The sequence below is a fragment of the Xyrauchen texanus genome, chromosome 15 (assembly GCF_025860055.1).
Source record: "Xyrauchen texanus isolate HMW12.3.18 chromosome 15, RBS_HiC_50CHRs, whole genome shotgun sequence".
NCBI lineage: Eukaryota > Metazoa > Chordata > Actinopteri > Cypriniformes > Catostomidae > Xyrauchen > Xyrauchen texanus.
The window spans coordinates 28,940,888-28,965,194 of record NC_068290.1 but is presented as its reverse complement, the minus strand read 5'-3'; the positions used below and the strand labels follow the sequence as shown (position 1 = coordinate 28,965,194).

The following is a 24,307-nucleotide window of genomic DNA, read 5'->3' as shown; positions in this document are numbered from 1 at the left end:
AGGGACATGCAAATTCTGTCTGCCAATTTCTCATTGGCCTTTTCTGAAGTTCAGAGGTAACCGAGGCCTTCAAGCTGTCCCCTAGTGTCTCTTCACTCGAAGTGAGCGACAGACGGGGATCTGGTTTTTACCAATTACTTCTCACTGCGCAAGTTTTGAGAGTTTTCATTGCATTTACCCACCTCCTCCCCAGAACCACATGGCAAGTTCTGCTTTGGGGATCTCATGCATGTTTTATTTCAGCTGCAGCAGCATGTACTGCATGCTCGCTGTAGCATATCTATGTGTGTCTCAGCAGTAGCAAGTCTTTGTACTTGCTCTGCAGCAGCAGCTTAAGCAGATCAAGTGCACCAAGACCAAACCTACTGTCATATTCAATAATAAACATATTTTAATACTCATTCTGTGAGTTGCCGTGACTGAAATAACGTTTTAACGCCATTTTGTCCTTTACTAAAGTCAACTGTTCCTAAGGTGATTTTTATGGACGTATGAAGTCAGTTCCGCTCAAGTTCACACAGTTGTCTAAATACTTTAGTGACTTAATTCTGAGCAATACACTGTGTATGTTGTTTTATTAAATAAACCTAATTAACTTCTTTTTGTACATTGTTTTACTTGGAAATTGTGTTTGTGCTACCTTCATTTAAAATGCTATTTGGTTTCATATTTTGTTATAAAATGTGAAGAAAGTCATACATTATTAAGTGAATCGACTTACAATCGTTACAGTATAACCAACAATTTTAAGGCATTAGACCACCAATACACCATATCTGTTTCTGAATATTGCGTGAGACACATATGTACAGTATTTGATTAAACAAAGTAGTAGTATTATATATTGCATACTACATTGATGTGTGTCAGGACTCATGGCTGCTTTGTGCTGACAGGATCTGGACAGGCACCTGCAAAGCCTAACAGCTCAGTTTGAGAGGGCGGCAGCTGAGAAGTTATACTGCCAGGAGGAAGTGACACACACCAGCCAGACCATTGATCTGGCCAATCGACTGGTGGGAGGCCTCCAGGTACTGGGTGACTGTGAGAGGAGAGGTTCTGGGGTTAGGAGACTGCACCAACAGACCTAATCTCAACATGAGCTTGGCTTCGTTCAAAGGGGAGGTGGCAACGGTGTAAATGTTTGGCCAGACGCTCCGATTGAGAGGTCGGAAGGAAGGGGCGCACCAAATGCACCACTGATTTGGGCAAGGGGATAGATGGCTGTAGGCCAGTTCAGGATAGTGAAAAAAGAAGGGCACATATTCATCTACTGTCCATTTTTTTCTGAAAGTGGCTCACAAACCGATTAGGAAAATATATTTATGAGGGATAAACTGGATTTGTGTGCATGTTTCTGAAGCTAACTTTAGATATAAACCTTTTTACAGGGAAAAGCTATAGGTTTTAGTTACATATAGAAAATGTGCTAATTGCAGTTGGCCATGATTCACTTATTCCGTAAGCAAAGGTATACAGGGGTGGGGGGGTGGGTAGTATTCGGCTGGTCATGTGATCTCGACATGGTGGCCCGCATGAGGCAGCCTGTCTCTTTTTGAAATATAAACAACATTTATACGGTTACTGATACGAGTCACTGAAATAATACTTTTTTTTAAGGATATTTATTTTTTTAATGAGGAAAAATGCACCTTTAAATTAAATTCTCTTTTCTTGCCTGTAGCACTGATAATAAATATCCTGTGAAATTATCTAAAATATTTAGCAATGTTAATGCATACAAATGTTTCTTTTAGTGCTTTTCCACTTTCTTAGTTGGAGAAATAAATAGGCCTATAATGGGTCAGCTTGGCTTTTAAACATATCAAGACAAATGATTTGTCTTTATGCCATTGACCTGGAAGAAATAGTGTTTAGACTAATACATCAGCCCGTCTATATGTAATCATTAACTTACCTCAAAGCCTTAACAGCTGTTTGAAATTAAAAACACTTCACCCAGGACTGAGTGAAATTCCAAGCAATCCATAATGCATTAGGATAAAATTATAGTGATTTTTAACTGTCTGCGAATGTATTATGCTACATGTTCTGGAAGCTCAGCCCCTGAAAAGGCAATGTCTGAAAAGATTTATTGATGCGGTAGCATCTCTGCAATATTATTGAAGTCTTAAATGAGTGCTAAATTGATGCTGAGTGAAAATGTATCTAAACTTTCAATGACAGTTTAGTTGAATTGCGACTGTATACATTATTGCTTATGTTCTGTCAGTATTTACAATCAATTGGGAGGACAGGGATAGCAGATGGGTTAAAACTGAGGTTTATCTATGGCTCTGAAGGAGAGATTTAAATTTACAACCCATTGTTTTCCTTTTCTTCTGCTTTGCTATTTCTTGATTAATTTGTCTTGATCTTGAATCACATGAAACCTGTCCAGAATATGTCCAGATTATATGTCACCCCAATATCAAATAAGAAAAAATTTTGCCTAAAGAAATTATAGCCTATTTTCAGATGAAGATTTTTTTTCATTGTGACATTTTTTCATTAAAGTTAAGCACATTTTACTCCCCAATTCTCATTACTGCAATGTGCAAAAAATTATTTATTATTTAAATTGTTAAGTATTTAAACATCATGGTAGGATGTGCTGTAATTTTTTATATATGCTTAAATGTATGTATTTTATTTAATTAGCCATTGTTTTACCATTAATTGTTATAAAGTTAAAAGTTACTGTATTACAATCTAATGAGAATCACCTTTGAGAATGAATGTGCTTAATTGCTATGAAACTAATGTCATCATGCAAAAACACTTAATGGATCTAAATATAGGCTTCATTTTCTTTATGCAAAACATAATTACTTTTTTATTTTCTATTGATTTGGGTGAAATGTGACCTGCACTTGGAGGATTCACAGACTCACTTTCTCATTGTAGGCAGAAAATGTGCGTTGGTCGGAGGCAGAGCTGGAGTTGGAGTCTCAACTGAAGACTGTGTGTGGTGATGTTCTTCTGGCAGCTGTCTTTGTGTCCTACGCTGGCTACTTCACACAGCCGTACCGTCAACAGCTCTTCCACAGCATGCTGATTCCTTTTCTCCAAGATCTTAGAGTATGATTCCTGCACAGCCTTTCCATTTATTCATATTATATTATGCTTCATAGTTATTGTTTGCTTAGCAATACAAAACAGTTAAATAGCAATTCTTTAATTAGTTAGAAATTAATTAAGTCTTTAATTGGTTAATTTAACCCATACATTTAGTAAGACTACAATTTAGTTTTTTGTTTACAACTAGTAGACTTTTCTTAATTTTTTTCAAACCAACGGAGATCTGTTTATACAGGACATGTTCTTGCGTTCAAAAACAGCTAGACGGTGTGCAACAGAATGTAACAAAATGCAGGCATCCCGAGATTCGTTTTTTCCACAGGTGTAGCATGGGGGGTGGGCGGGGGTGTGTTAATATAATAAAATGTAAATGTCTCCAAAGGGATATAAATTATTCTGAGATTTAAATGCGGATGCATGGAGGATTCGGTTTTCAGAGCATCAAGCGCCCCCTGCAGGAATAAAACGTTTTCACAACAAGACACAGTCAGTGGCTGATAACATGTGCAATTTCGGTCTGTTGGTCTACTACCCTGACAAAACTTTCGTTGTAATTAAGAAAACATGAGACATATCACATGATTCATACGTGGAGTCAGTGAAGATGTTAAAGGAGCCCATATAAATTATTAGTTGTTGTTTTTTTTTTTTTTAGGGTGAGGAAAGCATTTCAGATGAGCATGTAAAGTCAAACACAAGAAAAATGCTTAAAAACTTGCCGCTTATGGCACGAGACAATAAAATAAACAAATGGCTTAAAATGTCTGTCTGACACATATGTATACAGGCCAACAATTGATAAACAGAATGCGATAACATTTTCTAAGTAAGCTGTTCCTAAGTTTACCTCAGACAGACTGACAAACTTGATTGTAAATTAGATCAATGGACTGTAGGCCACAATTTGAAATTAAAACTAACAAAATATTGACATCTAAAGCCACTTTTTGTTATGTTTATTGAATTATATACTGGTCTGCCAAAATATTGTAATGCCTTTTGATATATTTCAGCAAATATTTAACTAATTTATTCTAATTTAAAATCAGAACATCATGTAAATGTACATTGTAGTTTTTGCCAACTCTCTATCTCTTGTCAAAGTTTTTGGATCAGTGTTTCCTCTTGAGCAGTCTACTGTAAAATCATGTTACTGTACTACAGTGTCTGCACTCCAGTGGAGCATTGAACTGAATAGCATCACTGTCTGTCTTCCTCTCTTCACACCTCTTGATCCAGACCCCTATCCCACTGACAGACTGTCTGGATCCTGTACTTATGCTGACTGACCAGGGCACTGTGGCAGCCTGGCAGAACCAGGGCCTGCCAGCTGATCAGCTGTCCGTTGAAAATGCAGCCATCCTGATGGCGAGCCAGCGCTGGCCTCTGCTCGTGGATCCTCAGCAGCAGGCCAGCAAGTGGATCCGAAACCTGTACGGGCCCGATTTGAGGGTGCTGCAGTATGGCCAGAAAGGGTGAAGTATTTTTACATTGGGCACTTAAGATTATTAAAGAAAAAATTGTTGAGTGGGTAACAGCAAACATTAAATGCTGGTAGTCCTAAAAAGGAACTTTAAAATAACTTTTCTGAATATAGGTAGTGGACAAAAAACAAACTTTCAAGATTGAAAAAAATGTATATTAATGTATGGGAAGGGACAGTCTGTATATTTACATGCACTCAACAAGTTTGATTTCAGTCAGACTAAAACAATAATTAATCTTTATAAAGCATATGTAAACATGTAAAATTTAACATGTAAAATTTTGAATCTGACTGATATCATACTAACAGACCTAGATAATGCAATTATAGCTTGGCCTCATCCAGCATGTATACACGTTAAAGGTGCACTCAGAATTTGTTCCTCATTAAAAAATGAATAGCACCTTTGAAACATATGTATAATATCATGAGCACTCACAGTCATATTAGTAACCTTTTAAAATCTGTTTAAATCTACATGGAGCAGGATCCCCTCATGGGGCTGCCATTTTGGAATCACATGACCAGTCAAATGATACTAACTTAATCTCAGGAACCGAACTCTAATTGGAAACTTTCATTCCAGGATTCAATTAATCATGGCTAACTGCAAATACTAAATTTCTACAATGGTATTGGTAACTGAAAACTTTTGTGTTTGAACGATGCTGCATCCATACCACTAGGTGTCAGTATATGTCCAAGACAACATGCATAAAAAAATACTGAGTGCACCTTTAACTGGACCACAACTGGCCTCAGCGTTGCTTCAAAATACAGAGGTGGCATGCGGTGCGTATTTTAACACTTTCTCAGCTGACATCCATCAAATATTTGACTATGCATTGTGTCAGCTATACTTGGACAGACAGATGAAGACTATCTCTGCTTGACAAAAACCTGCTCTAGTTTAATTGTAGATGTGCATATTAACATACTGAGATTATTATTTAGATGCTGTAAAAAAAATTGTATCACTTTCACATTTACTAGTTAATTTCAGTGGCCTGTCAGGGTGGACATGCGGTAACGTTGTCCCATGCACTGTTGAGGAGGGCCTCAATTACTTTATTTTAAATGTTTTTTACAGGTATCTGGATGTTATTGAGCAGGCTTTAGCCTGTGGTGAGGTGGTCTTGATTGAAAACATGAAGGAGACATTGGACCCTCTCCTGGAGCCACTGCTTGGAAGACAAACCATAAAGAAAGGAAGGCAAGTTTTGCCATCTCTGAATATCTGTCACTTTACTGCTACTCATTTTAGAGTATCATTTTGATTCTCTCATTGTACATATTACTGTAATAAACAGCAAAGTACCTATTGTTATCTATGTTTTGAAGAGCTTTTTGTCCTGCAGATGATTTTGCCTAGATCCTTTTAAGGTTAATTTTCCAAGGATGTAGCTCTATGAGCTCCAAAGAGCCCTATTTATTGCTGTGAATCTCTGCAGTATGAAAACTATAATGGAAGATGATTTAGTGTTGTGTGATTTGAAAAGATTTGAAGGCAGCGGTATTGATTCCTCTCTCACAGAAGGTGATAAATGTGGGTTTGTTTGTTCTTTTTTTCTTTATGTGTGTTGAATACGGATCAGTATCCTGCAGCCAGAGTGATGTGTTTTAAATCAGAGACAACAACAGAATTATATTATATTATATTATATTATATTATTATAATTCAGTGCTTAGATATATGTTAAAACCCAGACTTTGATGGATTTCTACACATTTGGATTTCTAGATAAACTGTAAATTTAACACATTGGTGACTTCACCCACAGCTATATTTAGTAATTTACTAAACTTTATATCAATGCATATTCATGCTAATTAAGTGTATACTAAATGTGACAATAAATGCAACATTTCTCTATTTATCAGCTCTGATTTATCACGTCTTCAAGTCATTTGTCCTTGTAGCATTGTACCTCAGGGACACATGCAGTCCCCCTCTTTTGACCCATAACCGTGGCCTGATGTTTAATTTGATTACGAGTTTGTTCCCGCGCCTGACCCACACTCTGGTCTGTGCCCGTGATTAATCCGGCCTGGCCTCGGCAGCCATGATGGATCTGGTACGACTCGCCGGCTGAAGTTCATTAATAATTGGAATGTTGCAGAGTGTGAAGTAATGAATACTAATTATTCCTTTCATGTCTGATGGAGGAACATGAGCCAATCCATCAGCTGGGACTTTAATTTGGTGAAGTAATGGTTCTATCAATAGAACATTAATTCCATCTTTTGAAGATATAGAGTCGAAGAGGACCCGGGTCTTGGCGGAACCTTTGGCATGAGAGTTGTTGTCGCTGGCTGACAGGCGCCGGGTAATTAGAGAAAAATTAAAAGCTACCACGTATGGCCAGCCAGGCCTGATTTAATTGAAATGCAGATTGGGATAAATATTGGCTGCTGGGAATATTATCTTCCAATTTTATTTAACGCCTTTTGCCTGTGGTGGCTATTTCGGGCATTTGTCATCCTTTTCTGTTTGCTTTAATAAGGCAGTTGGTGAAACTGGTGTGTAGTATGGGTGAAGTGCATTTTTCCAGCTCTTACAGTAGTATGACAATCTATTCTTATCATGTACTGTGTTGGACTCTTTACTGTAGACTTGCCCACATGTATCGACACAATGTGTTTTTCCCACAGGTACATTAGACTGGGTGACAAAGTGTGTGAGTATAATAGTGGTTTCCGTCTCCTTCTACATACTAAACAAGCCAACCCTCACTTTCCCCCGGAGCTTCAGGCCCAGACCACACTTATAAACTTTACAGTGACACACGCTGGTCTGGAGGAGCAGCTTCTGGGACAGGTGGTAACACACGAGAGGCCCGAACTGGAGATGATGAAGGTTAGTCAGTCACAGAGCCTGTTTCCTGTTTCACAGAAAGTCGAGATTAGAAAAGAATGGTCATGTTCATTCAGTGATCAAAGAAGACTCTCACATTGGCTATGTGAGGTCCACAAGGATCAAACTTTTACTAATTGTATATTTATTTACATTTATTATGTAAAATTAAGTAAAAACACATGATTTTACTTTATTTGTTACACTGGCTAAATGTTTTCAAATAAGTATATTAGGCAAGTTTTGAAAGGAACCATCTCGGGTTACTTAACTGTAACACCTGTTCCCTGATAAAAGCAGAACGAGATGCAGCACTGATTTAGCGCTTTGGGAACGTCTTTAGGAGTGACCAGCTATGAATATGTGTGCAACAGGTCAATGAAATTGACTATAATTTATAGCCTCTGCTGGTGACATCATTGGATGCACCTGTAGCAGGGCTATAAATAGATGCGCCACATTTTTTCTGAAGAGCATTCCTGGGGCATCCTCAGTGCAGCAATGAAGCGCAGCATCTCGTTCTGCTTTTATCAGGGAACAGGGGTTACAGTTAGGTAACCTGAGACATTCCTATCAAAAAGCTACACTTTGATGCTGCGCTGATTTAGGGCTTTGGGAACGAGAATACCCACGCCGCCGCACTGTGGGTGTCCGGACACCTTACGGTTGTGTAGTTGTGCTCGAGAGGTTTACTCAAGGACGTGAGAGCCCGAAGTGGCATGAACATCCAAACTATAGAATCTTATGAATGTATGCGGAGAGGAACCAGTCTGCTGAATTACAAACATGTTGCAGAGGGACACCTCTGGCCAAAGCGTTTTAGAGGAGGCGACCCCTCTTGTAGAGTGAGCCCTGATACCTACTGGCGAAGCTTGACCACGCACCTCGTAGGCCATGGCATTAGCATCCCTCACCCAATGTGACATAGTTTGCTTGGTCGCGGCTGCCCCTTTGTTGTAGCCCCCATGATAAACGAATAGTTGCCCTGACTTATGCCACTGGCTTGTGCGGTAGACATAAGTCTGAAGGGCACGGACTGGACACAGTCCGTGAAGTCTTTCCTGCTCCGGCATTGTAAACGGCGGAGAGCAGAAGGCTTCAAGAGAGGAACCAGGTAGTAGATTCAAGGGGTCTCAACCAGACCCTCAAGGACTATTGCTAAGTCCCATGAAGGGATCCTGGTCCTAGCAGGTTGTCTCAAACACATGGCTCCACGAACGAAGCGAGCGAGCAGGGGATGTTTCCCCAAAGGCATCCCGTCAATCAAGGCATGGCAAGCCGAAAGAGCGGCCACATAAACCCTGAGAGTGGCGGGGCATGTGCCTGCTGATAATTTTTCCTGCAGAAAATCCAGAACTGAAGCAATCTGGCAGTTAACTGGATCTGCATTATGTGCACTGCACCATCTTTCAAAGACAACCCATTTATTGCCATAACTTCTAGTAGAGGGAGCGCTAGCACTTAGAATGGTCTTGATAACTTTAGGTGAAATCCCAGTGTCTCTCAGTTGGTACCTTTCAGAGCCAACCATGAAGGTTCCACAGCTCGGGCCAGGGATGAAATATTATCCCCTGCGCCTGAGACAGAAGGTCCCTCCTGTCCGGAATCGCCCAAGGCAAGCCATCGAGGAGAGACATTATCTCCGAGAACCATACCCTTTTCGGCCAACGCGGCGCTATCAGTAAGAGGCAGGACCCTTGCTGGCGAACTCTGGCCAAGACTCCCGGGAGCAGAGAAACTGGAGGAAATCCATACAGGCACATTCTGGGCCATGTATGTGCCATCGCGTCAAGACCCAGGGGAGGCTGGGTGACTCAGAGAGAAGTAGAGGGGACATTGCGCTGTCTGTTGGGAGGCGAAGAGGTCCACTTCTGCTCTGTAAAATCTCAACCAGATTTGCTCCACTCCCCCGTCTGTATTTTCTGTCTGGACAGTAAATCTGCTCCCACATTCAGGCATCCAGGGATATAAGCTGCTCTGATTAACAGGAGCTTGTCCTGGGCCCAAAGGAGAATCTGCCATGCCGGTCTGTTCAGCTGGCGTAAACGTAGACCTCCTTGATGGTTTATGAAAGAGGCTAATGCTGTGTTGTCCACCCACACCAAGACATGGCAGCCTCTGGAGGAAGTATTTCAGGGCCAGAAATGCAGTCGTCAACTCCAGACAGTTGATGTAACAATTGAGCTGATGACCCTCCCATTCCCCTTAGGCTGGATGACCACTTAAGACTGCTCCTCAGCCCGTCAGGGAGGCATCTGTTGTTAGCAACCTGTGATGGCAAGACACACTTAGAGTGGGACCCAAAGTGAGGAACTGGGGTCTGAACCACATAGAAAGGGTATGTAGCACGTGGCATGTAACCCTTATCAGCCTGAAGGGACTGGCCCTTGGATGAAATCCCCTGGCTTTGAGCCACAACTGAAACGGTCTCATGTGCAGAAGGCCCAAAGGGATCACCGAGGACACAGATGCCATGAGACCTAGTTTTCATTGATACTGACGAACAGTGCAACCTTGGCCTAGCCTGACTTTGCTCAGGGTGTTCTGAATGGACTCGATTCGAGTGGGAGACAATTGTGCCCGCATTGTGATCGAATTCCATACGATCCCCAAATAGGTAGTTTTCTGAGTGGGAGAGAGGATGCTTTTCTTGGCGTTGAGCCTCAACCCCAGACAAACCAGATGAGCTAAGACAATATCCCTGTGCTATAATGCCAGTTCTTGTGACTGTGCTAGTATCAGCCAGTCGTCGATATAATTCAGAATGCAGATGCCCCGGAGTCGCAAAGGAGCCAGTGCTGCATCCATGCACTTCGTGAATGTGTGGGGTGATAAGGCTAGGCCGAATGGAAGAACCCTATATTGGAAGGCTTCGCCCCGAATGCAAACCTCAGGAACTTCCTGTGTTGTGGCAGAATTTCTGTATGAAAGTATGTGTCCATGAGATCGATCGTGACCAACCAATCTTGAACTTGAATGCCCTTACTGAGCGATTCAAGCCTCGAAGGTCTAAAATCGGATGCAACCCGCCATCCTTCTTGGGAATCAGGAAGTATCTGCTGTAGTAACCTGGCCCCCAATCTTTACGAGGGGGAGCACGATTCGCCATGCTTTGTTTTTGAGCATCCCTTCTAGAAGGACAAGGGCGGGGCTGGGAGGCCGATGGCCCCTCCCGCTGAGTGCGGCGAGGAAGGAATTGCCTGAAGGCCCCCTCATGACTCTTCGCCTCCTGGAAGCTGGTGATAACTGTGTTCATAGCATCACCAAATAAGCCAGAAGGCAAAACCAGGGCATCGAGGAGGAAAACTTTGTCCTTTTTTCTGATGCCCGAAAGGTTGAGCCATAAATGTCTCTCCGTGCTGGACAAAGCAGCCATAGACTGGCCAATGGCACAAGCCGTCTGTTTGGTCATGCGGAAGAGACAGATCCATGGCTTGACAAAGCTCTGAGAAAGCCTCTTCATCGACCATGGTGCCCACACTCAAGTCCTTCAACAGGTCAGCCTGGTACGCCTGTAACACTGCCATAGTGTGCAGGGCAGCACCAGCCTGATCTGCTTGCCTGATAAGCCTTCCCCACAAGTGTAGAGGTGGTCCTGCACGGCTTTGTGGGGAGAGTAGGTCTCTTTAGCGATGATGCCGAGCCAGGCGAGAGAGAACCCGCAAATGTCTCTTCTACCGACGGCATCACTAAATACCCCCTGTGCCTCGGCACAAAGACACGTGAAGTATAAGATTTCCTCCATGAAAGAGAGAGCTCATCATGGAGGTCATCAAAGAAAGGAAGGGACTGATATAGCATTCCCTTCCTTTTTTTTCTCTCCTTTTTTTTGCCACCAGACAGAAATCTGTCTTCTAGTTTGGAATTTTTGGAGGTCTCTTGTTCGTGTGGCCAGTCTAACTGTAGCCTGGCCACAGCCCGAGTAACCACCTTGAGTAATTCCTCAGCCGCTTTATTATTGTGTGTGGAATGTTCAGAGGTGGGTAGCTCAGAGTCCAGAGACTCAAGAGATTCAGCGTCCCCCTCGTGAACCGAAGAGGCACCGAAGCGCACTTCAGGCTCATGAGAAGGACCAGCTGGATCTGGGGAGAGAGCGAGCAATAAGGACGGACCCGTCTCTCGCTCCTCAGCCAGATCCATGCAAGAGCCCCACAATGAAAGAGTGGGCGCTGGCATTTGGAAGTAAGCGAGATGAGTGCGAAACATTTTGACTGTAAACAAATCGCAATGCTCGCACCCGCTCCAACGCAAGAGCTGCATGCTCTTCCCTCAAACACACAAAACAAAACTGGTGTGTGTCCGTTTCAGCCATAGAGCATAAACACGGGAACACACACTGCTTGCTTTGCTTCACACTCATTCTTGGAAAGGAGAAAAGGTTTTCTGCGCACTGCCTAACAAATTCGAACTCCTAATAGAGGAAAAGAAAGTTCTGACAGCTTGAGAATCACAACACACACAGAGTGGGCTGAAGACAAATGTCCTGATGATGCACCTGTGGCGCATCTATTTATAGCCCTGCTACAGGTGCGTCCAATGATGTCACCAGCAGAGGCTATAAATTCTAGTCAATTTAATTGACGTGTTGCACACATATTCACAGCTGGTCACTCCTAAAGATGTTAACGAAGCACTAAATCAGCGCAGCATCAAAGTGTAGCTTTCTGATAGGGAACTTGCTTGTGCTGTGGCCCTAAAAATTAATTGGGCACATTACAACACTTAAGTAACACTTAAAACTGTATTAATGTTATTGTATTATAAAGAAAATATCAAAACAAAAAATAAAGATGCATTTGCAAACAATTTACACCAATTGGTCCTAAGGGCATTTTTAACTGGATGTATGAAGTCAGTTCCTCTCAAGTTCACATGTGTCCTAATAGAGTAGCCACATGAGTACTTCGTCACCCAATGGATATGTTGAATTGAGATTGACAACCAGAAGAGTGTCCATTATATTTTGTCTTAATTTATAAGCAGTATATCTATTTTTATCTAATTTAACTGAAACTCAACAAACCTCTTTTTGTTTAATATTTTTTCTTGACATGTGTTTGTGATATTTATGTAATATAAATGCTTCTTGATTCCATATTTTGTTATGTAATGCAAGACATTCATACATTTTAAATTGTAGCTTATGTGTCCAAATGCTTTTTGGAGCCACTGTACAGTACCAATGTTCCCTTAAAGTTCAGTGTGTCTGGATATTGTTTCCTCAAAGAGTCCTAACATTGTGTTGTCTTTGATTACTCCAGTTGGAATTGAGCACTCAGCAGAACTTGTGTCAGATTGAGCTAAAGAGACTGGAGGATGAGTTACTGTGTAGACTGTCCGCAGCAGAGGGGAACTTCCTTCGAGATACAGCTTTAGTGGAACAGCTAGAATACACTAAGAGCACAGCCAAACACATCCACAACAAGGCACGATACACACTGATCATTCAGCTCTTATTAGTATTGCTTGCCCATGCCTCTTTTACTACATTGTGTTTTTTAAACAAACTTTTACAATTCTAAACTGAGCTGGAAATTAGATTTACTTCATTGAATTATGGAAAGATGGTCAGTTCTCATTCCAATAGAATCTTATAGTAACTGTCAGTAGATGGTATAATCATACTGTAAATTTTTATGAGAGCTTATATATGGTTGTAATTCATCGATAGTGTGTTACTTGCACAGGCTATTGCAGCTCGAGAGAATGAGATAAAGATCAATGAAGCACGAAATCTGTACCGGCCAGCAGCAGAGAGAGCTACACTACTCTACTTCACTATCAAAGAACTACACAACATCAACCCTATGTACCAGTACTCCCTCAAGGTACTGTAATACACTACATTATTAACCCGTCATTGACAGTTATGTCATAATGTACCATTAGCTCCATATGCCATTACCACTCTTTTGCTGTAAAACTTTATACAGTACAATAAAGTTGATGAGCTAGTACTATTTCACTGCTTAAATCGAAATTAGAGTTTTGTGGCTTTTACTCCATGCCTGTTAATTTTTAGGTCATTTGTTTTATTCTCCTAAAGGTCTGTTTAGATTTACCTTTGTATGGCGAAATTCAGTGGGCGAAGAAGGCATGTGAATTCAGCAAAAAATTATTGCCAAGCAGCCTTTTTTTAATGTTGCACTAAATACTCTGTGAGTGTGAAGTTAAAAAGAAATTCGCTGCTAAAATTATATCCTTGTCCATTCTGAAATTCAGTGTAGCTGTGGACAAAGCTCCACCCACAACAAGGTCACTGCCAAACAAAGCAACTTCCTATTGGTCAATGTGGCCAGTTCACCAAACATGAACTCTATGCAAAATCTTCAAGGGTAAATTCTATGCCACCAGAAGTCCATTGCACAAAATTTACAATCACAATCCCGCAGAATTAAGCTGTGCGAATGTAAAGGTGACTGCACCTTAAAATTTGACAAAATTAACTTGAAGCAGATATACACATTTAAAATGTACAGTTTTACTCTTTTGGAAAAACAGACAAAAGTAATGATGATCTTGCACTACACAAATGTTTGTCCAATAAAATACGCTCTAGAATAAAACAATACCTCCTTTATATATATTTATTCCCCAAAGAAATATTAACAAAGAAAAAAAAAATATATATATATATATATATAACAAAACTTCTTCTGACTAGCAAATAGCAATGCATGGTTCATAGCTGTGATGGAAACTTATGACTTAAGGATATTAAACATATGGAATATGTCAACACAGGAAATAAAACAACACTTGTCAAGCCAATTCATATGCACTTTAAACCATTAATATCAATAATATCACATTAGCCATGAATCAATTGTCCTGTCTAAGAACAATGGCTTATTTACACCAATTTTGTGTGAAAGTATAAAATAATTGCTAATGTTTCAATACATAACTATTCAAAATATAAATTTGAAAAATCAATCTAATTTCAGTATGCTATTTCAGTATGAAGTTGATTAAATCTTGTTGTTCATCCATCACGTGGACAAAACAAAGTGTAGATATTCCAACTATTCAGTTCAAAGCAACATGTTTACAATGTATCCATTTACATTAGAGAAGGTCAAAGTAATGTTGTTTTTACCATCTGAACTGTATTTTACATTGAAGGCCTTCAACAAAGTGTTCCTCAATGCCATTGAGAGAGCTCCACAAGATGAAGACGTGTCAGTGCATGTTGTGTCTCTCAGTGAGGCCATCACCCACTCAGCACTCCAGTACACCTGCCAGGGGCTCTTCCAGAGGGACCGTCTCACCTTCCTTACCCACACCGCCCTCCAGGTGAGTGGGATGGGATGCCGCCGGAATAGAAACACCTCCCATCCACCCACCACCACATCCTCCTATGCTCCTGCTGCACTTTGTCATTCACATCAATCATTACACTTTTCTGCCCTTATATTAAGTTTCATTAGGCCCTGTCAGTTGAGCCTGGTTCGTTTCTATTGATTAACTCTCACAGCCCTAGAGCCCATCTCCCTTAACAGGTCTGCTCTGACAGGAGGGTGGGCCGCAGTGGCAGAATGCAAATACCTGTCAGTACAACACCTGTTTCCCCTGCTGCTGTCTGTCTCCAGTGCCTGTCCTTCACACGTCCACATCAAACAGAGTAAAGCTGTTGTGAGACCTGCTTGTCCTTCTCTGATGTATGGAGACATCTGCATTCAACAGACATGTCCTTATTATTTTGCGTCTCTGGTATATTTATTTAGATTCTCCTGATGAGAGGATCTATCGAAGGTGAGGACCTGGAGCTTCTATTGCGATGTCCTGTAGAAGTTTGTCAGAGCAGTCCAATCAACTTCCTGTCTCCACAGGCATGGGGTACCATTAGGGTAAGAACTGGCTGTGTTTAGGACACTTTCTTGTACTATATAAAAATATAATTTGATGTTTTAAAAATAAAGATCACTGCTGAAAAGACCTTCTGTTCTTAGATTGTTTAAACTGGATTAACTGGATCACAATCTGGTCAAGCCTGTTTTCAGCTGGTTTAGCTGGTCAGTCTTCTGGTCTCCTAGTCTGAATAGATGAAACACTTCTGAAGGCTCTCTAAAACAAGCCAAGACCAGAAAAACTAGGCTAGTTTAGGAATATTTTTCTGCTGGATAAAGGTTACAATTTGGAGAACTTTTTTTTTAAATTCCACAACTAGCTTTTTGTATTTAAGTTCTTTAGAAAAACATATACTGTATGTACTTAAGCTTTAAAGAACTCTGAAACCAATATGGTGATATTGTGAATTTTTTCACAGAGCTTGTCCATGCTGGATGAGTTCAGTGGTCTGGACAGGGATGTGGAAGGCTCTGCCAAACGCTGGAGGAAGATAATAGAGTCAGAGTGTCCAGAAAGAGAACGTTTCCCTCAGGACTGGAAAAACAAGAGCCCCCTCCAGAGACTCATCATTCTCAGAGCCATTCGGCCTGACAGGATGACCCATGCTCTCAGGTAATGGGCAAACTTTAGAGTACTATCTAAAACAACCAATATGGATCTAAAATATAATTTTAAAATCAGTTGGAGTTGGTCAGAGTTAAACACCCATGTTTGAGTCAGTCTTTCTGGTTCTGCGTACTGTAACAGAAATTTTATTGAAGAGAGTTTGGGCTCCAGCTATGTGGATGTTGGTCGGATGGAGTTTGAAAAGTGTTTTGAGGAGTGCGCTCCTTCCACACCAGTGTTCTTTATCCTATCTCCTGGAGTCAACCCCCTGAAGGATGTAGAAACACTTGGTAAAAAGAGAAACCAAAGACATGTATCCTGAATTGCAGCATATTCAGAGTGTCAACATTATGATATCTATTTTTAGGCCTGAAGCTGGGCTTTAGCACAGAGCAGAGCAACCTCCATAATGTGTCCTTGGGTCAAGGACAGGAGATGGTGGCTGAGAATGCTTTGGAGATTGCAGCTGTGAGAGGACATTGGGTCATTCTGCAGGTAAACATTTACAGCTTTTAGCAAACACATGCTTATGGCCTACAAGACCAAGAAGAGGCCCAGAAACTACAAATACATAAAATGAATGTGAATTAACATAACAGCAAATTGCAAACTAAATTAATGTGTAACCAGTAATGATACATGTGTAACCATTAACGGTACCAGCTACTGAAATGGTACATAACAAATAAGGCTGAGATGATAAAAAGGAACACACAATTCAGTCAATATTTTCAACTGGTTTTCAAACTTCTTTTCCCTGTATATATATTTTTTATAAATATCATGACTGTTTTAAGTTAATCCTGAGTTTAGATTTTTTTTTGTTTTTTTTTACTTTAAACCCCACAAATATATATTTTTAATTGTTTTTAGTTAATTGCGATTAATCACAGATTTTGAAAGTGCTGATATTTGAGACTATATATAATAATTTTTCTGTCAAAATGCATTTATTTCAATCTTAGTAAAGAAAACAAATCAGTTTGTAACAATATTATGCTTTATTAATATTTTGCAAACAAACCCTTCAACAGTATAAAGATAGAAATGCACTAAACTAGCACCTATTCTAGTAACATTAAACATTTCCCAAAGTCTAATTGGGAGGATGACTAATTATAAGAACTAGTCTCCTCATATGTTGTATTTTAATTGCAATCTGCAGTAAATATGCAGAAAACTCTCATCCTCCAAAATATGAATCTGCCTGTAAAGTGTGGCTATCCACTTTGCTACAGCAATTGTGAAGCTGGGTTCCTGATTCACATCAGGGTATCAATGCCAGCATCATGTGCCACTTTGAATTCCCTATTAAAAGCACTTGCAGACAAAAATGTCTCATTCTGCATTTTGGTGACAACAAGTGTTTATACTGTTTTATGCTGTAGTAAAGTTAAATGTGTTAATTACTATTAAGTAAATTAACGCATTAATCTTTTTTAATTAATTGCACGCATTAACACATTAATTCTGACAGCCTTATATGAATATATATGTATATTAATTATTTGTATTTCAGAAATTGAAAACTTGAAGTGTATACAAGTAATTTTTTGTTTGAATTACATATGTAATGTCTTTTAAATAACGTAATACATGCGGACAACATCACAGGATTGACCCACATACGTTTATGGTTCCCTAATTAGACAAGCACATGGCTCATTTTTGTTCATAATCAGTGAAAGCTAAAGATAAAGTTTCCTGTAAGCCTAATGGACATTGATTTAATTCATAGCAGTATAAATGAAACTTACTGTACCTGAGTTTATAATATTAGCATATTGTCAAAAATGGCTATTATACATATAGATAGTAATGGTGTAAAAAAAGCCTTACAATGGCAATACAATATATGATCTTGCATTTGATAATTCAACTTATAGTTAGACATTCTGTGCTCATCGTGGTCTTTTGCAGAATGTTCACTTGATGGCACGATGGTTGGGTCATCTGGAAGAACTATTGGAGAAAACAGGCAGCCATGCTCACTCAAACTACAGAGTGTTTTTGAGTGGAGAACCAGCAGCCAGTCCTCATGAGCACCTCATTCCTTGCACCATCCTGGAGAATGCTCTCAAACTCACAACTGAACCACCCACTGGCATGAACTCCAGCTTGCATGCTGCTCTGGACAACTTCACCCAGGTCTATACACACTTCTAAAACATTTTCAATGTCACATACACTCACTGAACACATTATTAGGAACACTATGGCCCTGATAAAGTGCCTGACTTGGTCTTCTGCTGTTGTACCCCGTCTGCCTCAGTGTTGGACATGTTGTGCATTCTGAGATGCTATTCTTCTCACTACAATTGTACAGAGTGGTTATCTGAGTTACTGTAGCCTTTCTGTCAGCTTGAATCAGTCTGGCCATTCTCCGTTGATCTCTCTCATCAACAAGGTGTTTCTGTTTGCAGAACTGGCACTCAGTGGATGTTTTTTTTGTTTTCGGCTCCATTCTGAATAAACTCTAGAGACTGTTGTACATGAAAATCCCAGGAGATCAGCAGTTACAGAAGTACTCAAACTAGCCCGTCTGGCACCAACACTCATGCCACGGTCAAAATCACTTACATTTTCCCCCATTCTGATGGTTGATGTGAATATTAACTGAAGCGTCTGACCCATATCTACATGATTTTATGCATTGTACTGCTGCCACTCAATTGACTGATTAGATAATTGCTTGAATATGTACAGGTAGGTGTACAGGTGTTCTTACAGGTGCTCAGTGACTAATATAATAATCAATAAAATAATGTGAATGAGCATTTGCTGGTGTTGTAAGTGATTTCAGCCATTCTGCTAACATCTAACCAAAACCCAAAATTATTTCACAGACAGAGTTTCTGATTTGACTAAAAAAATGCCTCGATGCAGGTGTGATTTCTTAGGCCACCTATTTCACTGATATCTGTCAGGTAGTAAGGACAATTTATGCATAGTGTTCTAAGAGAATTAGCTCACAGCACCTTTAATATTCATTGTTTTGTTCTGGTTTCTTGATGATAAATTTGTATCAAAAGTTGAATCAAAACAGTATGACATAACTATTGTGAATTTGTTTCCATGTTCTCATTTCCACCCTACAGGATACTCTTGAAATGTGTTCTCATGAGCAGGAGTTTAAAAGACTCCTTTTCTCAGTGTGTTACTTCCATGCCTGTGTAAGTGAGAGGAGGAAGTTTGGGCCACAGGGCTGGAACCACAGATACCCATTCAATAGTGGAGATCTGACCATCTCCATCAGTGTGCTGTACAACTACCTGGAAACAAATGCTAAGGTAAGAGATCAGTGTTCATTACTTATAAATGCATATCTAGACAAGTGGTGGTGGGGAGGAGGGGGGTTTTTAGAGAAAAACTCTTGTAGGGTGCTGCAATAAAACCAGCTTATCTGCAAAACTGAGCAATTTAAATGTTAGACAAAGAGAGAGTATGCAAGTTGATTGGCTAACAAATAACCACTTCAAAGAACCCATTAGCTTGCGCAGTGTAGAGTTTCATGACTGAACTTCAAGTCATAAGATGCATCTCTGCTTTTAAATCCTTCAGAACATCTTGCCCCATAGACTGTTTTTTTTAAATGCATTACTGTAAACTTAATTTATGCTTGTTCTTATAAACTGAGGGAAGAGTAAAAATAATTGGAAATAAAATAAATAAATCACACTGGTTCTGTATAATTTCAAACAGTCACGATCTCACTGTATCCACAAAATCTCATTGTGTGTTTTTCCTCTCCCTGCATTACTCTGGTCACAACCAATTATACCGCTCTAGATTTTGTCCCTCCCCTCAAAAAACGAATGTCCTTCATTATGTTAACCAAACAGTAACCTGTATGTGCGTAAACTGAGGATTCATTAGGCGGCAAATGAAGCGTCATGCTATATGTAATTACACGCGTTGTGCGTGACACCTTACAATGCTTTATAAGTGATCACTGCAATTAGAGCTGATGAAAGAAGCAATTTGCAAAACAATACAGGTACAAATGATGGTGAACCTCTAGCGTCTGTCATTGGTTATAAGACACACGGGCACTTGTTCTTCTATCCTTTAGAATCACGTGTCATAAACTCTTTGCTCAGAAGAGACTCTAGCTAAACACAGTGTTAGTTCAGAAATAGCTTGATCTTTATTTGAATTGTGCATGAACAGGATTGTGTTCTTCCCTGGTACAAAAAGTGAGAGAAGAGTGTGATTTCATGTACATAGGCTAATGACATTAAATTTTAAATGAAAACCCTCACTGTACTTCACTACAGGAGGTTTATTTTGATAAGGGATCAGTTGTTTTACCGATCACATTAAAGTAATAATCCATGAGAGGCCGTGATTTAAAACGAAGCAGTGTTCTAAAACCTCTTTACCCATGTTAAAATCACTGTGATGAGTCACTTGAGTGGCTTATTGCTTTTATAAAACAGCAGTAACAGCACTATGATAAAAGAAACAAATGTTTATTAAATGGTTAGATTTTATTATTGATAATTATCTGAATTTAATTCTTCCACCAAATAATATAGATCATCTTACACTGGTGCATTAATATAGAATTTAGAGTCTTATTTAGAGTCTGTTTTATAAAGACAGTTTTAACCATGTGTTTTTATGTGAACTTGCAAATCTGGCTGAAAATATTGCTGTGGGTCTTAAACACGGGGCGCTGAGGTATCAGTCTGTGCATGGAATTTGACGTTTTTATTTATGTGTTTATGTGTGTGGGTCAGGTACCATGGGAGGATCTGTGCTATCTGTTTGGAGAAATCATATATGGAGGACACATCACTGATGAGTGGGACAGGAGACTCTGTCGTACATACCTGCAGGAGTTCATCAATCCCAAGATGGTATATTTAGAAATTCAGAGCACAAACATATTTGATTAAAGCATTGATGACGGTGTTATCTAACTTTGAATTTGATCCAAGTACACTGAAAAAAGTAGGAGGGGAGTTTACTTGTAAAAATTAAAAATAAAAACCTAGGAAACAATTTCCATGCAGAAATTGCAAGTAAATTTAACAGACCATATTTTTAAGTAAAGGCTACACACAATTATTGGTGGCTTTAATTAGAAATTTTCAAGTGAAGATACCTTAGCAATATTCAAGTAAATTTTACTCACTCTTTGTTTTTAAATTATAATCAAGACATGTAGCACTGACTTAAGACATGCTTTTACAACAAAAGAATCATAAATTATATTTACTTTTAAGCAAGAGCATTCTTTTTGACTTGTTTGAATTGAGTTTAAATGTAAAATTGACTTATTTTTTTCAAGTTCATGCTTAAATTAACTAAATTATCTGAATGTAGAAAGTAATCTTTTAGAATTTAATATTTTCTGCTATATTAACTTCACCACAATATATATATATATATATATATATATATATATAGTAGATTTCAATGTTTTCACAGCACTGCCAAAACAAACTAAGAGATAAATGTACAATTTATACATTCATTAATTTAGAAGACGCTTATATCTAAAATGACTCACAAATAAAGAAAATTGCAACAAAAGCGCAAGACAAAATTTCAGAAAGTTCAAAAGAAGACTAAAGTACAAGCACTGCAAAATACAATTTTCTTAAATAGTATCTTTGTCTTGTTTTCCAGTAAAAGTATCTAAACATCCATAATTCTTGTGCAACCTTCAGGAAATTATTGTCTTTTTAATTTTTTGTAATAATTTTGGCTGTGTTAATGCCAACGACATATATTTTGTCAAAGGTGTGTATTTTATGGGGAATTTTGATATTTCAACATCAATTCCTATAATAAATCAATAATATGCTGTGTACACAAAATAGTTACACTCAGGAACTTAAGGATAAAAATGTCCACATTGAAACCCATTAAAACAGCAATATTTGATCCCAGTGCCATTAAAGTTAAAAATCATGAATTCTATTATATTATGCTTTCATTCCGAGCACTGGCTTAAAAATAAAAAATAAAAATATTTTCCACCAATTGGCGTTATTTTCTCACGTTAGCCTATGGAGCAATTACATTCTTTTTCCATGTTTTCTGTATTATAGAGCACTGCAGGCCAATTGAATAAATTATGCTGCTAAAATTGTGTTGGTGTGTTGGTATGGATGTTAGAATGTGTTTTGTATGTGTGTATTAAGACATTTTGTTTGTTCAGTGAAAGTGGAAAATAATATTAATATATAATATTTTTATGGCTATTCTTTGAGACAGGCATATTTGTCCTCCAAGAGTGTGAGTGTGAGCTTTTTTTTTTAATAATCTGACACTTTTTTTGTGCAATGTTTTTGCTAATCATTGATATATCCCAGACTGTGATAATACAATAATAAATAAATTCCCCTTAGCATTTAGCATAAGGAAAATTATTCTTTCTTTTTTTTTCCATAAAAAACAGTAGTGGCATTATATAAACAAACTGGCATTTAAAGAGCTAAAATCCTGAAAATTAATGAATATTTGGTAGTTATGATCAGGACTGATGTCGGTTAAATAAATTAACTCTGAAAGTGGAAAATAATATTAATATATAATATTATTATGACAGTTTTTTGTTTCATTTGACTCAAGGACCTCTGAGTAATTTCTTTTTAAATTGATGCACAAGGGTTAAACAAAATACATTTACTTGAGAAGCAAAATTGCATAGGATATTAAGTTTATTTTTAAGGTTTATGCTTCTAAGAAGGAAAACTGTTTGCCAGTGGGGTGAAGAAATAACTTTATTCAAGATATACTCTCTGAATACAAGTCTTATCTTGTTTTAAGGATATTTTTACTGTAGAAAACAAAGACAAAATACTGGTTAAGAAAAAAATCCTGTGAGCTAGTACAAAGATGTTCTGTAGTTTAGATACTGGAAAACTGAAATCCTTTTGGTGTTGGGAAGATGTGATGTGATTTTGTGCCTTGACATTTCTGGAGTGAACGTAGATTTGCAAATACATCATGTTGAGTTTTAATCTAGAGTTCTAATAAAAGTGCTTCAGTGACACTCTGCAGGGCAAGTGTTTTTGAGCAACATGTCAGAAATAGACTGTAAATGTAAACAACCTTTGAACACAGAGATCAGGATTGTACCTGTAAATAGCTGTATGGGGCTATCTAGTGGTGAAGATTTGCATTACCCTTACACAATTCTCAAAACAAATATGAAAGAAGCATTGACTCAAACAAATTTAGCTTTTGGTAATAAAGTCCCACAACACACTGAAGACATTTATTTGTTTGCATGTTTTGTGTGCATGTGTCTTCCATGTTCATGTTTTATGATACATTTAAAGGGTCAGTTCACCCAAATTCTGTCATCATTAACTCACCTTAATTTTGTTCCAAACCTGTATGACTGACTTTCATCCATGAAACACAAGAGGACAAATATTGAAGAATGTTGACGCTGCTCGGATGAAAGAAAGTCATACAGTTTTGGAACAACATGAGTGTGAGTAAATGATGAAAGGAGTGAAGTATCCCTTTAAGCATGTCTTTACTGAAGTGCGGTAATGATTAAGGCAGCTTTCCAGCAGTGGTCAGGCATTTAGCTCACTGTTTACTTACTGTGTCTCATTAGACCCCTGGATGAGCAGCCATCAATCACAGCGTTTATCTTTAGCCTCTCCACTGAGCTGCATTACTCTCCCAGTACCCAGCACAAACAATGCTATCGATTACCTCACACTCCATCTCTTAGCGAGGACAACTCTAAGGGGAGCTTCCTTTTTAGCATCGAGTTAGCATGGTGAAATGTTGATCAGGACCTCATTTTATGCAGAAATCATCTCCAAAGTTACATTATTTGCCTAATGTCCTGTTGTGTGACTTATGCTAATTACAGGGACAATTCCCCAGGAGTAGCCTTAAGTGAAATGCCTTGCTCAAGGGCACTATGGTGATGCCTCATGAATCATCCCTTGAGGAGTTTGAACATAAAACCTTTTGGTTACCAGCCAAGAACATTAACCATTAGACCTCAGAAATTTTTATATGAATCATAAAAAAACTGCCACCTCCCAACTACTCGATGATCTGTTAAAGGGATAGTTCACCCCAAATTAAAAACTATCATTATTTACTCACCCTCATGTCATTCTAAGCCTGCATTTCTTTTCTTTTTTTTCTATGGAACAAAAAAGTAGGAAGTCTAAAGAATGTTGAGATATCTCTTTTTCATATAATTCCTAGACAACCATGGTTGTCTCCAAGAAGGCCACCATAAAGTAGTCCATATGTACTACAGTATATACCATGTTCCCAAGGAAACACAGTCATAAATCTTTCCTATCACTGCACTTCTTAAATCAAACTATTCATTCACCATATTTAAACAGACGCTCAGCGATCGGTTTTAACACATGCGAGAACCAATGGCTTTTGCCGCCATTGAGGTCAAACCTTGTGTGATGTGTTCAGTGACT

General features: G+C 38.8%; 1 protein-coding gene across 1 annotated transcript in view; it reads left to right on the top strand.

Annotated features, from left to right (window-relative positions):
• Positions 1-24,307, top strand: part of LOC127655806 (dynein axonemal heavy chain 11) — a 93,379-nt gene that overhangs the window by 62,562 nt on the left and 6,510 nt on the right. The window contains exons 62-76 of the mRNA XM_052143790.1: positions 897-1,031; positions 2,908-3,081; positions 4,321-4,556; positions 5,658-5,780; positions 7,220-7,424; positions 12,683-12,847; positions 13,109-13,249; positions 14,547-14,717; positions 15,149-15,271; positions 15,691-15,884; positions 16,020-16,168; positions 16,246-16,373; positions 17,799-18,026; positions 18,977-19,168; positions 20,621-20,740. Coding sequence (XP_051999750.1) covers positions 897-1,031; positions 2,908-3,081; positions 4,321-4,556; positions 5,658-5,780; positions 7,220-7,424; positions 12,683-12,847; positions 13,109-13,249; positions 14,547-14,717; positions 15,149-15,271; positions 15,691-15,884; positions 16,020-16,168; positions 16,246-16,373; positions 17,799-18,026; positions 18,977-19,168; positions 20,621-20,740 — 2,484 coding nt within the window. The remainder of the gene's footprint in view (positions 1-896; positions 1,032-2,907; positions 3,082-4,320; positions 4,557-5,657; positions 5,781-7,219; positions 7,425-12,682; positions 12,848-13,108; positions 13,250-14,546; positions 14,718-15,148; positions 15,272-15,690; positions 15,885-16,019; positions 16,169-16,245; positions 16,374-17,798; positions 18,027-18,976; positions 19,169-20,620; positions 20,741-24,307) is intronic.